Source organism: Ceratotherium simum, chromosome 3 (assembly GCF_057802395.1).
Source record: "Ceratotherium simum simum isolate JZ-2026a chromosome 3, ASM5780239v1, whole genome shotgun sequence".
Taxonomy (NCBI): Eukaryota; Metazoa; Chordata; class Mammalia; order Perissodactyla; family Rhinocerotidae; genus Ceratotherium; species Ceratotherium simum.
The window spans coordinates 95,257,597-95,274,737 of record NC_141902.1 but is presented as its reverse complement, the minus strand read 5'-3'; the positions used below and the strand labels follow the sequence as shown (position 1 = coordinate 95,274,737).

The window sequence follows — 17,141 nt, the reverse complement described above, 5'->3', positions numbered from 1 at the left end:
AGGTTGAAGCAAGGAAGCAAAAAGTGAGGACTGTGAGAGCAGGGTGGGCCCTCAAGGATGTCCCCATTGGCCAGATGAAGAAGCTGAGGCCTAGAGAAGGGGAAGGGCACGCCCAGGTCCCATTATGGACCAGTAGGAGAACAGAAGCGTCTCCTGGATGGTCTTTACCCAGCTGGTACCACATTCTTTTCTATATGCAGGGATGGTTTCTTTGTCCCAGTTTCTGCTTACATGTTTCCAAGGAGTGCCAGAGAAGCCCATCAGATCTGGGAATAAATGCAAGGACTGATTTCAGAAGTCACATGGTAATATCAGGTACATGATTCTAAATGAACCTGCAGAAGATTAATTGGCAATTTTCATCTAGACCTATTGATTCCCTACAAGTCAGTCAAAATTGTCATATTTGAAGAAATGTCTGTTGATCCCAATGGTGAGTGTTGGGAGAGGCTGCCTGTTTTTACGTTTTCAAATTATATATTGCCAAAATCCTCCTTGTGTTTGTAACCAGGAATAGAGTTAAACAGATTGATCCTGATATTTGTTGCTAGTGGAAAATTTTACTAAAACAAATATAATTCAGTTGCAACAAACACAAAGATACTGACCAAAACTCTCAATTTTACAGATTAAAGGCATTTAGGTGAGCCATTGCCTAGATAGACATTTTAGTATATTTATAATAATATGTATTTATAATAATAATATATATGGCCATTCAGTAATACTGCAACAAAGGACTCCTCTGGTAACAAATTTAAATTAATCCAAAAATTAGTTTTATGCACAGTGGAAAGGAAAGGAGGAAAGAAAGCAGTGTTGGCAGAACAGAGACTGTCTTATTTAGCCCTACCAACCTGATCAGGGACAGGGTTTCATTTTAAAGATGAGGACAGTGAAGCCAAGAAAGCTGACTTCCTCAGCCAGTTTCCAATTGCTGGGAATAGGCTACACTCAGGTCATTCTAACTCCAAAACCTGAACTTTTTCTGCTACAGAAACTCACAGCACAGAAGTCACGAAGATGAGTAACGACCAAAGAAGTTAAGCCAAGGACACATCACAACTAGGCTAGAGAATGCAATAAGAGAGGCAGATACAAGTGCTTGGGGGTCAGAAGAGGACAAAAGCACACGGAGTGGAGGGCTGATGGGTCAGGTAAGGCTTCTGAGAAGCAGTGACATTTGAGAAAGAACTTGAAGGATGCATTCTGTTACAACAGAGAAGGGAGGAGGAACGGAAGAAAGGCCTAAATGCTGGGGGGTGGGGCGGGGGGTCAGTTTAGGTTTGGAATTCACAAAGCAAAACTTCATAATAAAGTTAGCCATGTGAAAAAAATGAATGCTCCCAACATCTGCAAGGCAGAGCAGAGTCCATCACATGAGGTCAGGCGACCTCATACCTACAAGGAAGGGCACCGCACTGCACACCTAGCACACTCACCTGGCCAGAATGCCAGATATGTGTGTCCAGCCTGTGGAGAGGCAGCAGGGCCCGCTAGATCCCATGAAGCCCAGATACCCACACTTTCTTCCCCATGCGTCCTGTTCTCTCCTTTCCCTCCTCTTCCCCTCAGAGGCCTGAGCCTTTCAGAGCCAAAACCAGGCACCCTCTGTCTGACTGCAGCTCCCTTCTTTTTCCTTTCATCTCACATCTTTTTCCACAATCTCAGATTGCAGAAGAGTTTTGTTTCCCTTTCAAGGATCTCCAACAGCAGCAAGGTAGGTGGAATAAATCGGGGGAGGAGGAAGCAGGAACCCCCCCGCCCCCAAAGTCCAGCCTTCAGAGAATCTTTTCATGGAACTGAAAGGGAGAGAAGGCCTGATTCTGCGCGGGTTCTGTGTCTGGCCTGCCCAGGGGCGGAAGAAAAGCTGGGTCCGGCTTCAACAGCTGTGGGCGATCCTGCTTCGCCCTCAGGCCCAGGAAGCCCGTTCTTCGGGCAGGCCCCGCCCCACCGGCTCAAGGAGGCCAAGCTCTTGTTTGGTTTTCCAGGACAATTTCATTTTATCCTTAGCCCCCAATAAGAGAGGTGAAAAGTTAATCCCATTTTACAGCTGAAGCAACTGAGACTCAGGGAGCAAAGTCACTTCTCCTGGGAAAGTGGGAAAGCTGGGACTAGAACTCATTAGACCATAGAAGGGAAGTGGGTGCTTGTCTGAGTTCTTAATAAAGCCTCCTGGCACCCCCAGTGTCCACGGCCTGAGCCCCGTCCCCACACTGCCTCTGGAAATCCAGTTTCTGGAGGCGCGGGCAGCGCAGCTGTCTCCTTGGCCGCAGTGGGACCCCGAAGGCGCCCAATCATCCCCCGAGACGCCAGCCAGAGCGCTTCAGAGCTTTTGGCCCTTCCCCGGGACAGGCAAACGCGGACACGTCCGTGTCTTCGCCGACAAGTACCTTCAAGCCCGCGGCGGCAGACACCTCCGCGCCGGCCGCCGCGAGCTCTCCGCCGTCTGCGGGCCCCGGCCTCGCCTCAGCTGCACCGACTTAGCGCGGGAGCGGCCGCCCGAGCACGAGGCGGCTCCCCGGCGGCGCAGCAGCGCCCGGAGCCTCTCGCCGCGGCGGAGGGGGAGGGGGAAGGGCGGGGAGGAGTCCCCCCCCCCCCGCTGCAGGGGGCGGGCGTGCGGGCACACGCGGGGCGGGGGCGGTCACCGCGCCGCGCGGCCGGGGCGCCAGGGAGCCGCCCACTCGGCCGCGGCGGGCCCCGACGGCGGGAGCTTGCAGGCGGCGGCGCCCGCCGAGCCGGGCGGACGCGGGGCGGCCCGGGCCGGGGACGCGGGCCGGGCGCCGCAGCACTGCAGCGGCCGCACGATGGCCGAGGTGAGCGCGGCGTCTCCCGGGTGCGCGGCCCCTCTGCGGGCGGGGCGGCGGGGGCGCCGCGGGGCCCTGAGCCCGTCGGTCCCGGGGGCGCGTCCGGGCCACCTTCCCAGGGGCCGCCTGCGCGGCGGCGCGGCCCTTCCGCGAAGCTTGGCGTGAGGGCGCGCCTCTCGGGGTGGGAGGGCCAGGGGGGCGCCCGGACCCGTCGCCGCCCGACGCGCCCCGAGTGCGCGACCCGCGGCGGCGAGCGGCCGGTGCCCGGGACAGCTGGGCGGGCGCGTGGGAAGCGCGGGCCGGAGCGCTCGGGCGTCAGCCTCCCCGCACCGCGCCCGCCGCCTCAGCGCGGCCACTTGGAGCCCGGGGCCGTCGGACGCGCCGTCTCAGCCGCCGTTACCTCAGAAGTGACTAAAGCGCTCGCGTTGCGCGCTGGCCGCTCTGCTCCCTGGATTCCGTGTCTCTGGAGAACCAGGCGGCAGGTACCTTCTGTCACTCTGAGAAATGCGGGGACAGGCGAATGGCAGTGACGGGGCTCCTGTCGCCTGGGGACAATGTTTGTATAAAACGGCCCGTCAGGCGCAGACGGGTCGGGTCGGGAGCTCCCGGGAGGACGGCGGCAGGGCGTGCGGCGGGTTCCACCGGGTCACGGCGGCCCGCCCGCCGTGTGCCCGCAGTCCGGGCGCGGGGAATGGGGTCGGGCTTGAGTGCCTCCACGGAAACGCCAGACAGACCCGGTTCCGGCCGCTTGAGGTGGTTTATCTGCAAGTGACAGGAGTGGGCTTGGCCGCCGGGCGGACGGCTGTGCCCCGCGCTTCCGTCAGCGCGACCCGCAGCCCCCTGGGTGGACCCTGCGACCCTCGGCTTCCCGGCCCGGAGCGCCCGGGCGGTTCCCGGTCGGCGACCGCGCGGTGGCGGCGGGGCAGGGGGCCGCGGGCGGAAGAGGGGGCCCCCGCGTGGTCCCCGCTGCCCCTCGGGCGCCGCCGGCCGGCACCGACCCCCACGGCCGCCTGGCTTTGCATAAGCTCCTCGGGATTTGTCAGCCAGATGTGACAAGATCGTCGGGAGGCGAGTGAAGGAGGAGGTCTGATATTAATCAGTGCATAGCTCGGAGCCAAACTTTCTCGAATGCGGTGTAGAAACATGTTCTTCTCATTTAAGGCATCTCTTTGTGGCTGTCGGGCTGCCACCGTCTGAGTTTGACAGTTAATTAGAATGCCAGCTAGCACCCTTAATTGCATGAGTAAAATTGTGTTGGGAGGGGATCAGACACTCTAAGGTTCGGTAACGTCCCCTAGTTTTATGGCTGTGCCCACTGCAGTCCTCTGAAGATAGGGCGTTTAAATCGGGCCAGATGCCTGGTCGCAGCCAGGCCTCTGCTGTTAACGCTTAAGGGGCCTAAAAGAGGCCCCACTGGTGTCCTGGGAATCCCTGTCAGAGGGGGTGTGTGTGAGTGTGAGTGTGTGTAGGGGAGAACATGTGTTACTGCAGCTGAGGGCAGGCGGAGCAGATCTAACAATTTTTTAAAAATATATTCTCATCAAAGCAACAAAGATTTTGGCTTGACAGTAAGTGAATTGAAAAACAGCATTTGGCAGATGTTTTTTTTTCTGGTGTCCTTTCATTCCTTGTTTATTGTTTTAATTTGCTATTAGATTTCATGAGATCTTTTCATAAGATTTCTTAGACTTAGTTTACAAATACATGCTTCTGTGTTAAAACTTTTGTTCAGTGATAAATATACAGGATTCTCAATTGTCCCTTTCCAAATCCGTTAATATATATTATTAAAACTTCATTAAAGTTGTATATGTCGAAACAAATTTTTTTGTACATCATGTAAAAACATTATTTCAAAGGTTACAGGTTTTCCAGAATTTGTTTTTTGCTTGAAATAGGTGTGAAAAGATCACCACCACTTTTGCTATGATGAATTTTGATAAATAACTTTATCCTTTTTGGCATGCCTAAAAGAATAAGATGTGAGTCATCATTTGATTTCTCATCTAATAAGTTTGCTAACTTGAATTTCACGGAGAAAGTATTACTATTTCAACTAAACTGCTGGTGAACATGTTTCCTGTTAGAGTTAAATGCTGAAAGAGGTGGTGAAATCTTCACTTAGCACAAGTGCTGCTAACACTTTGGGAACTCATAATTATGTTCAGACATCTGCATAATTTAATTTGAAATGTCATCTGTGCCCATAGATTCTATTCCCTTCAGAATAGTAAGGATTTAGTGACATGTTCCTCCTTCAGTCAGAGAGAAAGTAGTTTGAAGTGGTTATTTGGCTGTTGATATCTACTAGGATGTGAAACAATGATCTGTTTGCTCTAGTTATAATTCACATTAGAAATATTAACCAACATGGAGTAATTGCCGTGGAAGTGTAAGGTTTGCATAGAGGATTATTTTTATTTTTTATTTTTTTACATCTCTCCCATGCAGCAGTTAGGCCTGCATCCCAGGCCCGTGCCCACATTCTGTACCTCAGAATCATCAGCTTGGAGAGAAGGACCATCCAATCTATTGGGTGAGAAAAACCATATAGGTTTTCCTGTGGAACAAATCAATTGTCCTTTAAGCATAGTTTTATCATTTATGCATGCATAGGGATAAATATAAATGGGAAAACATTTTAAAAGTTCAGTTGGTAAAATTAAACCCCAGCTACAGGATGAGGGGCAGAAGTGTCTTTTAGCTTTTCTATATGACTTTAGAAGTTATTTTGACAGTGGCCGTTAAAAGAGTTACCCTGAAGATTCCACAAGGTAAATTACTTGCAGGAGGAGCATGCTATACCCCAGGGTGAATTTTCACCTCTACAGATGTCATTTAGAGTGAGTTACTTTTGTAGAAACAGCCCTGTTTAAAAAGAAATAGAAATACCCTAAGGTGAAATCTCAGTGCTGAGCCATCCATCTTTTTGCTATCTAAGATCAAGATTTAGGGAGTCAATAAATATTTTTAATTAGCTTACTCCGAGTATTCTATGACATATTTTTTATTTTATTTGTTTATTTAGATATTTTATTTTTGATGACTTATCTGAGAGATGTTAAAGATAACTAGGTACTATGCAGAAGGGGCATCTGGAAATTTTTTTTTTTCCTTTTAAATTGGTTTCCACCTGAAAACCTTACTTCCTCTTATCTTGTCATTCTTTGAAGCCTTTTTTCCTAATGCTGGAAATTCCAGGATTCCAGTGTGGCCCCATTTCTCTTCACAGACACATGCCTATTTTATCCAAAAAGGGTGAGTCTAAACAGAGAGCAGATCTGCTTCACCTGGGTCCAGTTTGGGGCTTTCTCAGACTTCGCGTAGTCACAGGCAAACGGGTATTGCTGTTCCCGTCCACACGTGGTCTCATTATTATAAACCACCTAACAAATCACAGGAGGACTCTGCCTTGGGGGGATGATAATTTCACCCAGCTAATGTAAGGGAAAAGAGAGCTGGAGAAATAAAATGTGAAGGATAGGTCCAAACAGCCTATGTGGAGGGAAATGATTTGTGTCGGGTACTCTAATTCAGGCTGCTAACTTTTTTTTTCATATAGTTGTATTAGTTTGTCTCCTCTTATAGATTATTTGTATCATCCTTCCTTACACTCAAACAAACATAAAAATTATTTTCCGGGTCTACACCAGCTTCCAGAACCATTGTTTTTGTTCTGTTGACCTCTGATTGTTTCTTGGATTATTCATTGTGAAGGTAAAATTTTTATACAGACAACTCTAACATTTCATGATACACCATGCTGAATTTTAAGGCAGTGATCAGAATGGCATAATTTAACTAACTCTGATCTTTTCTTTTTAAAAACTTCATTTTGAAAATCAAGGGTTTTTTTTTACACTTAGTTTTTAAAATCTAGTTCTCGTAAAATTCCTGGAAGAAATGTTTGCAAAATTTTACTTAGAAATGTTCACAATTTTATCGTTATTTTGCATCAGCAGCAGTAGTGAAGTTGCATTGCTTGTGTAACTAGCCACCTTAGTTAAAATTATCCTTAAGTGTAAATGTCTTTTTTTTGTTTTTGTTTTTGGTTTTTTTCCTCAGGCTGACTCATTTGTGTTCAGAAGTTTCCTACACGTGCAGTTAATGTCCGTCCGTTTTTGTTATCAAAGGTTTCTGAGGATTACCTCTGAGGTCTCCCAAACTTAGGTTATAAAGGAAAAAATGCATCCCTATCATTTATATTTCTGTATAGTTTTTTCTTGTTGTTTTTTAAAGAAGAAAAATTTGGTTTGGTTTCTAAGGTAATATTTGCATATTTTTCTACTTTTTTTATTTTCCATTTTTGGAACAAGTAATTTTAAGAAAAAAGGTACAGCTGTTAAATTATTTTGGCACAGAGTTTATACTTTGATTTATAGAGATCAAAAGAACAGGTATTTTCCCCATCACCGTCTTTGAACTGAGCAGCAAGAGAACACTACGAGTGTGTCATGCATACTTTCTACTCACAGATAGACATGGCCTAATGTCTGTCCCCTGAGTTTTACCTCCCACCTCCTCTTTCTCTGCCAGACCCTTCGTGCTTTCAGTTTTCTTTGACTGATCTCTCTTTTCATCCTCACTCATCTGCAGAGAGAAACCAGATTGTGTCATTTCTCCTTTAGTGTCATTTTTATATTGCAGGTGTTGCCTACCTGGTTTCTCAGTCTTCCCGAGTCCTTTCAACTATGCTAAACAGTATCTCCTCATTGTTCAGAACCCTGATGTTTCCATGAACCCAACAGAGAGACTCCTGGGTGCCCATCTGGACATCCCCACCTCCATCCTATATTGCCTTTCTGGGTCGGCTCTCAGTGCCCGTGACAGAAACCTCTACTCTGTGGTCCAGCCTCCTGGGCTTGACACTCATGAGCAGGGTAAGCCTAGGACTGGTATTTCCTGCACGCACTCACGAGAGCATGCCTGCTGCCTCCTGGAGGAAGCCTCCTTTGGCCTCTCTGCACAACACTGTTCTCTCCCTCTATGTCTGCCATCTCACTCAAAACTAAAGTTTGGGGGACAAGGGGAATCTTGATTTATCTTATTTTTTTCACTCTTTATTATAGAGAATTTCAAACAAAATTAGATTAGTTTAATGAAGCTCGGGGATTCAACAGTGATCAGCTTTCAGCCAATCCCATTTCATTCACCCCACCATTACCAACACTGGATTACTTTGAAGGAAATCCTGGGCATCATATAATTTCATTCACAAATATTTTAACATACAGCTCTAAAAGAAAAGGCTCTCTCTTTTTTTTTTTTTAAACAAAAGCATTATACCTTATTGCACCTAAAAAAAAAAATTAACGATAACTCTTTAGTGTCATTAAATTTCTAGTCAGTGTTCAAATTTCCTTGATCGTCTTGTAAACTTTGTATTACCATTGGTTTGTTCAAATCAGGATCCAAATAAGGTACATTGTCTCTCTTAATCTGTAGGTTTACTCTTTACTTCTTTCCCTGTAATTTATCTGTTGAAAAAGCTGGGTCATTTGTCCTGTAGAGTGCTCCCCAGTCTGGATTTTGGTGATTGCTTCCTTGTGGTATCATTTAAACATTCCTCTATCCTCTGTATTTTCTGTAAACTGGAGTTGACCAGAGGCTTGATCTGATTCAGATTTGAACTTTTTTGGCAAGAACATCTCATACATAGTAGTATGTATCCTTCCATCCATAGGCAAATGACCTGGTTGTCGTCTTTTTCATTAGGAGTTACAGAATGGTGGTATTCTAATTTCTTCATTGATTTATTCACTGGAATACTTCTGTAAAGAGAATCTTTGTCTCCTCAGTGATTCAGTTACCCTAGAGTACAGTTTGTATAAAAAAGGATACATGATTTTTTTCCCTTTGTTTTCCAGTTTTCAGAATAATTAGTTGGTTCCCTAGCATTCTGTAAAGGCAGCCAATGAGTTTTTCGTTTGTTTTTAGTATCTTTTGAATTGCTAGGTTTTCATATAGTGAATGACTCACACTAGTTTTTGACAAGTCGTATTCTCTGCTCTGCTATTCTTGACCAATCAAGTTGTATAACTTTCTTCCCCAGTGAAAACACGTGCTCCCCTAGCACACACACTGGGAGTTCCTCATCTTTGTATCCCCATGAGGTCCCCTGTGGTTATCAGTCCATGGTAGATGCTTTAAAAACAAACACAAAACAGCAACAATTAACAATTTAACAACAACAATTTGTTAAATAAATTGGTATCATTTTGTCAAACTACTAATGGAAGATGATGGCACAAGATGAATGTCCGGTCTGTGTGTGTTTCTCCAGGTGGGCTTTAGTCTAGTGCTGCCAGCAGCAGATAAGCTACCTCACACAAAAGGACCTCGTGGATTTTCTTCTCTCTTCTTCCCAGTTGTCCTTATTGCCCAGCTGGCAGATAGTGGTAGTAAGTAAAGATAGTAAGTAAAACAGTGGAAAACTTAAAAATTGAAAGAAGTTAGAGAAAAATGAGAGGAGGGGAGGTTGGGAGCAAAAAACTCCAATTCTAGTAAGAGAAGTAAGAAGTACAAAAAGTGTGTAAGAGGCAGAGCAGCTCTAAAGAGCAGTAGGGTAGAGACCTCCCACCCTTGAATGATGCAGATTCCTGAACCAGGAGGGCTAGCCCTGCAGCCACAGAGAGAATGAGAATGACAGTTTCACTGTAGGTGAAGAGAAACCAAGCCTTCTGCCCACAAGCTAAGGGTGGTCCAGCTGTTTTAGAAGACATCTTGTATTATAGATCCTGATTGGCAGTTTTTGATATGCACTGCGGTTTTCAAGGACTCAAACATAGTAACAGCAATCGTCTATATTGAACATTTAAAAATATAACTTGAGAAAACTTGAAGCATTTTTATTCTAAAGCTTAGCAACTTAAAAAGTGATTTGTGATTTAGCAGACTGGGTCCTTTGATTTTATTTTTTTTTTTTAAAGATTTTTTTATTTTTATTTTTATTTATTTTTTCCCCCCAAAGCCCCAGTAGACAGTTGTGTGTCATAGCTGCACATCCTTCTAGTTGCTGCATGTGGGACGCGGCCTCAGCATGGCCGGAGAAGCAGCGCGTCGGTGCGAGCCCGGGATCCGAACCTGGGTCGCCAGCAGTGGAGCGCGCTCACTCAACCACTAAGCCACGGGGCCGGCCCTGGGTCCTTTGATTTTAAGTTGGGGAATTATGATTCTTACTACTGAGAATCTGGCACAGTCTTAGAATCTCACTCTTAAGAGAGGACCACAGACTCTAAACTTGGCCTTGGTGATTTCTACTAGTTCACCATTTTCACATGGTTTTTGTGTGGCCCTTTCCACGTTCAGCAGGACAATCAGTGTGTAAATTAGGAACTACATTTGGCTACTAGGAAAAGAGCTCCTAAATAACAGTCAGCATCCTTTCTGCTCAGCCAGCCTCAGGGCTTGACCTCAAGGTTGCCTCATGGTCGCAAAATGGCTTCTAAAGTCCAGCCATCATATTCTTGTTCCAAGAAGAAGAAAAAAAGGAAAGGCAAGAAGTCTCTCAGCTGAGTCAGCTCCCATTTATGGGGAGCTTTCTGTAAAGCTCCACCCAGCAACTTCCACTCGTATACCATTGGCCAGTACTTAGTCACCTGGCCACCAGCAGGGACTCATAAATTAAGATTCTTTTACCAAGGCAAATCAGGCAAAAGGATATTGGGTGGGCATCTATAATTAGTAAGCATGGTGCAGCTCTCTCATTGATTCGTTCATTATTCTCTCAAATAATGCCAGTAGAGGGTTTACGAAGGATCAGGCCCACTGCTAGCCGCTAGGTGTTGGTTTGGAGTTTCAGAGGTTTTGTTGCCTCTTTTGGGAATGATTCATTGTGTAGCAGCTTTTATGGAGACTTTTATTGTAGGTACTTTTGGTAGCTGTGTGCAGAGGCAGACCATCAGAGTCCAGAGGACCTTAGAACCCTACTTGTGGACCTGGTAGCAACAACAGTCTCACTGTATGAATTGGTCTTTTCAACTCTCCATCTGTGTGTCCTCATTAATGTGGCTAATAGGCTTCTGAGGTATGCAGGAGCAGCTCTCCAGCCCATTTTAGTCAAAGGCTCCAAGGCATGGAGCTAAAGGTTACATGGCTTAACGGGAAGTAAGACCTAAGTCCCCTGAGGCCAATAGTAGGTTTTACTACCTCCCAGTGAAAGATGCTCAGTGTGGTGAGGGGGAAAGAGCTCAGGCTTCCCACCTCTGCCTCTAAAGGTATCTTTATACAGGCAAAGCATAGTCATTTCATACCTTTTCTCAAAAGATCAGTGTTAGAACAAAATCCAGACTCCTTGGCCTGCCCCCAGATCCTATACAGAGTGGTCTCTGTCACCTCTCTGACCCCCATTTTCTACCATTAACCTTACTAACTCCACTCTATCTACACTGGCCCCTTGTCTGTTCCCTAAACATTCCAGCCTCTTTGGTGCCTCAGGGCCTTTGCACTTTCTGTGCCCTCTGGCTGAAACACTCCTTCCCTTTCCAGGTTCTCACCGGCTCCTTGCCATCCCTTGGGACTCAACTCAAATGTTACCTCTTCAAAGGCTTTCGATGATGACCGTATCTAAAAGGCATGCAATTCTACCCCTCCCCCTCCATGCTACCCAGTAAAATTGCTAGCATTGCTTTCTGCATAGTTCTTTCATAGCATTTGCCTTATTCTGAAGTGGTAGTTTGTTTATTTACTTGTTTGTTTTTTGTCTCTTCCCTCTAGACTATAAGCTCCCTGAGGGCAGGGACCGCATTGGTCTTTTCAACACTTTAACCCTCAGAGTTTAGAACAATGCCTGACTCATAAATGCTCAGTAAATATTTATTCAATGAAAAAAGTTTCTTTACCAATGTGGAACTTTAATGTCCTTATGTAAAGAATGTGGATGATAATGCCTAACTCTCACAAGTTGCTGTAGGGATTAAATGAAACCATAAATGTAAGTGCAGTTAGCACCAAATATTGATATTTTAAGATATAATCTACCCCCAGTATCTAGATTTGAGACCACCTTGATACCCTGTAAGTTCCTCGGTTTCCTCATCTATAAAATGGGGATAGTAATACCTACCTCCCGGGGTGGTTGTGAGAAAGAAAATGAGATAATACATGGGCTCTGGGTAGTGCAGTGCTTTATACATGATAAATGCTCCATAAAGCTACCAACTGTGTGACCTTGGGAAAATTACAAATCTTCCAAAAATATAAGTTTCCTGAGAACAATTCCCACCTCACAGTGGTGTAGTGAGGATTAAATGAAATCAGCTATTAAATATGAGCACAACCATGTGCAAGGGCAGATGCTAGAAGAGTGGCTAGTCTCTCCTTCAGACTCAGAACTGCCCAGTAGAACTCTCTGTGATGATGAAAATGTTCTGTATCTCTGCTGGCCAGTATGGTAGCCACTAGCCACATGTAGCTACCGAGCACTTGAAATGTGGCTAGTGTGACCAAAGAATTAAATTTTTAATCTTGTTTGATTTTAATTAACTTAAATTTAAATAGCAACATGTGGCTACCATATTGGACAGGGCGGATTAAGTAACTTGAGCCTACCTGGCTGGTGCACAATTCGGTTTTGTGCCTGAGCCAGATCACAAATGACTCCTCTCAAAGGGTCAATGCCATGAATCGGGAAACCCCAATGGTTTTCTATAATTTTTCTCCTTCCTCTTCCATCTAGTCCCCCAAGAATATCCCCCTGAATTTATCTTCAGTGATAGGAAAATATCTGCGTGTGCTAGAGATGAAAACAGCTTTGAAGTGGACAGTGTTTATTCTCAAGCTCAGTCATTCGAATCCCATCAGAAGCCTGCACTGTCCAGCAGTGGATGTCTGTGCATCTGTCCTGCAATGTACCTGGGCGGCTGCTGCTGGGAATTCAAGTCAGCATCTCCTGACAGGAGGCCTGGGGCAGCATCTCCCTAGGCTGAAGGTAGAGAAGGGGTGTCTGGGAGAGGAAGTGGGACCCTCAAACCTACCTAAAAACTGGGTCATAACTCTCCATCCCAAGATTGCAAATAACCAAATCATCCATCACGTACTAGGTGTGTCAGTAATTTCTAGATGAATGAATGAGCAAATGATAGTTACAAAAAAGCAAACCAGAATTTTGATGTTGATTTGTAGCACATCAAAGTGACTAATAACAATTCGGAAATAGTCTGATTAAAATGAGTGCGTAAAAAGCAATAATCATGTCTTGATGAGTTCGGAATGTTCTAAACATCTGCTTTATGTTTCTGAAGAATGGAACAAGTATTAGGATTCCAAAGGAAAGACTGTGAGTTTAAGAGTTTTCCATCTTGATTTACATGAGTACTTTTCGTCCTGTAATTAGAATTTTTTGGTTTGATTTCATTTTAGAAGTTTTAATTTGTCTTTAGATGATGGTGCTATACTTTTACTACATTGTGGAATTCTGAGATGGGTGGAAAAACCCAAGGGCCTTAATGTTGGAAGTTTTCTTAGACACTGTAATTAGCTTTTTTACTTCATAAATAATTCCTCTGAGATTTATTTCCATAGATGTTTTATGAGCTTTATTAAGCCTTATTCAAATAGGTTCATATAGAACCATATGAATGTTTCTTATAAAGCAGCATTCATACCTTGGAATTACAGATAAAACTGCTTAAAATTCTGTCCCAAGACTAGAAGCTGCTAAAACTGAATAGTCAGATTAGGTCAGGGGGGTCTCAACTGGGGTGGTTTTGCCCACAGGGACATTTGGCAATGTCTGGAGACATTTTTGGTTTTCACAACTCGGGAAGGGAGGTGTTTCTGTGGCATCTGGTAGGTAGAGGCTAGGGATGCTACTGGTTATCCGGCAATGCACAGGACAGCCCACCACCACAAAGAACTATCTGACTCAGAATGCGGATAATGCTGAAGTTGAGAAAACCTGAGTCAGGTGTCAAGAGATACAGAAAAAAATGAGTTTCCAACTTCGGCTGTGAAATGTGGTTGGAGTTGTTTCCTCTATAGTCTTGCTGTGCTGGGCCTGAGATAGAGTCACCCAGAGTTTCCTGGGTCTTTGCCTGAGGGAGAGCCTTGCGAGCCAAATCTTCAGAAGTGGAGGAGTTGTGTGCTCAAGGACATCTCTCTCTCTGATTAAAGCACGTCCTATTTTCTGAGTAAATGAAATGTGAATTTACTTTGTATAGTTCCAACATCTTGTTTTTCAAGAGTGAATGGCATCTTGAGGGACATAACCCAAAATAAGAATTTTTCTCCTTTTAAAAATTCTCTTTAAAACAGTCATATTTAGGGCCGGCTCCGTGGCTTAGCGGTTAAGTGCGCGCGCTCTGATGCTGGCGGCCCGGGTTCGGATCCCGGGCGCGCCCCAAGGCACCACTTCTCCGTCCAGCGTGAGGCCGAGTCCCACGTACAGCAACTAGAAGGATGTGAACCTATGACATACAACTATCTGCTGGGGCTTTGAGGGGGAAAAAAATGAATAAATAAAATCTTTAAAACAGTCATATTTAGGGGACCAGCCCCATGGCCAAACGATTCAAGTTCCGCATGCTCTGCTTCGGTGGCCCAGGTTCACAGGTTCAAGTCCCAAACGCGGACCTACTCCACTCAATCAGCCATGCTGTGGAGGTATCCCACATACAAAATAGAAGAGGACTGGCACAGATGTTAGCTCAGGGCTGATCTTCCTCAAGCAAAAAAAAAAAGGGGGAAGATTGGCCCTGGATGTTAGCTCAGGGCGAATCTTCCTCACACACACACACACACACACACACACACACACACACACACACAAAACAGTCATATTTATAGAACGTAGGTGGTAAAATATTTCCGAGGCTTAGTACTGGGTATGCTGGGAGCTATTGAGAATACAGATGATTGGTTCATCTGTGAGCTGACATTCAGAGAGTTGCAGGAAGTTTGAGAAGCTGGACAACATATTAGGTGTGCTGCAAACTAAGCTAATGGTGCCCTTTTAAATTTTTGTTTTCACAGTATATAATAGAAATTAAACTATTACTCATTTTTATCCTTTAATTTCTAGTCAAGATAACTATATAACTATGTATATAGGTATATTGATGTATATGTTCCTGTGTGTAATACATTTGTATATGTATATGCAAGTAGAAACTCTATAACCGAAAAGTTAAAATAATTTCTGGCGTTAGAGCAGTGTTTCTCAATCTTTTTTTCATTACTCTCCCCACACTGAACGAGACTTGAGAAATTTTTTTCTAATTGTGCTTCCCCCAATGAAATTGTAGTATCATCCCATATACTATTTATCTGTTTAGATATGTATATCTGTGCTTTATACATAAAAAGAATAACATTTTTTCAGCCCCCAAGAACCAATTTCCACTCCCTTGTGATGATGTCACACCTGATGAGAATGCATGCATTATTAGAGCAAGAGAATGTTGTGATCGCATGGAGTTCTTTATGTTACATTGTATGACTTTACAAAGAGCAAAAATTTTTTCTCCGGTGTTTCCTGTTTTTGATAACCTCCTGAAGGGATTAGGTAACGCTGTTGTTCTCTGCCTCACAACTCAGTTATGAACAGCCCTATTCGTTGTAATCCAAAAGGAATCATAGATAACAGTCAAATCCTGTAAACTTTAACCTGTATTTAAGCAAGGTCACTGATTTTTTTTAAGACTTTATTTTTTTAGAACACTTCTAGATTCACAGCAAAATTGGAAGGAAAGTACAGAGATTTCCCATATACCCGCTGCTGCCACACGTGCATAGCCTCCCCCATTATCACCATCCCTCACCAGAGGGTACATTTGTTACAGTTGATGAACCTATATTGACACATCATAATCACCCAAATTCCATACTTTACCTTAGGGTTCACTCTTGATGTCATACATCCTATGGGTGTGGACAAATGTATAATGACATGTATCCATCGTTAGAGTATCATACAGAGTGTTTTCACTGCCCTAAAAATCCTCTGTGCTCTGCCTATTTATCCCACCACCTCCACCAAACCCTTGGCAACCACTGATCTTTTTACTGTCTCCATAGTTTTTCCTTTTCCAGAATGTCTTATAATTGGAATCATATAGTGTGTAGCCTTTTCAGACTGCCTTCTTTCACTTAGTAATATGTATTTAAGGTTCCTTCATGTCTTTTCATGGCTTGATAACTCATATCTTTTTAGCGCTGAATAATATTCCATTGTCTGGATGTACCATAGTCTGTTTATCCATTCACTTACTGAAGGACATCGTGGTTGCTTCCAAATTTTGGCAGTTATGAATAAAGCTACCATAAATATTCATGTGCAGGTTTTTGTGTGGACATAAATTTTTAGTTCCTTTGGATAGATACTAAGGAGCATCCTTGCTGGATTGTACAGTAAGAGTATGTTTAGTTTTGTAAGAAACCACCAAACTGTCTTCCAAAGTGGCTGTACTATTTTGCATTCCTACCAGCAGTGAATGAGAGTTCCTGTTGCTTCACATCCTAACGAACATTTGGTATTGTCAGTGTTTTGGATTTTGGCCACTCTAATAGACGTGTAGTGGACTGATTTTTTAAATAATATTTTTATCAAGACATAATTCACATACCATAAAATTCATCCTTATAAAACATACAAATGAGTGGTTTCACTCTATTCATAGAGTTGTGCAACATCACTACTAATTTTAAAACATTTTCATCACCTCAAAAAGAACTCTGGTCAAAATTTAAAACATCTGTGCTTCACAGGACACCGTTAAGAAGTGAAAAGATAGTCCAAGGTGGGGAGAAAGTATTTGCAAATCATATATGTGGTAAGAGATTTATGCCTAGAATATATAAAAAAACTCTTGCAACTCAACACTAAAAAGACAAACAATCCAATTAAAAAATGGGCAAAGGATCTGAATAGACATGTCTCCAGAGAAGAAATACAAATGGCCAATGAGCACATGAAAAGGTGCTGAACACCATTAGCGATGAGGGAAATACAAATCAAAACCACAGTGAGATACCAGTTCATACTCAGTAGGATAGCTATAATAAAAAGAATAGACAATAACAAGTGTTGAGGAGGATGTGGAGAAATTAGAACCCTCATACATTGCTGGTGGGAATGTGAAACAATGCAGCCACTTCAAAAAAGTTTGGCATTTTTCCACAAGGTTAAACGTAGAGTTACTATATGATCCAGCGATTTTACTCCTAGGAATATACGCAAAAGAAATGAAAACATTTGTTCACCATAAACTTGTACACAGGGATCCTTTTGGGAATGATGAAAATGTTCTAAAATTAGACTGTGAGTTGCAAAACTTGCAAAACTCGGTGAATATACTAAAAGTCATTGAATTCTATACCCTAAATGGATGAATTGTA

At 43.9% G+C, this 17,141-nt stretch overlaps 1 protein-coding gene across 1 annotated transcript in view; it reads left to right on the top strand.

The window, feature by feature from the left end:
* The first annotated feature begins 2,779 nt into the window (after positions 1-2,779).
* BNC1 (basonuclin zinc finger protein 1) overlaps positions 2,780-17,141 on the top strand; it is a 28,457-nt gene continuing 14,095 nt past the window's right edge. Inside the window, exon 1 of the mRNA XM_087429142.1 lies at positions 2,780-2,816. Within this exon, the coding sequence (XP_087285268.1) occupies positions 2,808-2,816 (9 nt within the window). The 5' untranslated portion in view covers positions 2,780-2,807. The remainder of the gene's footprint in view (positions 2,817-17,141) is intronic.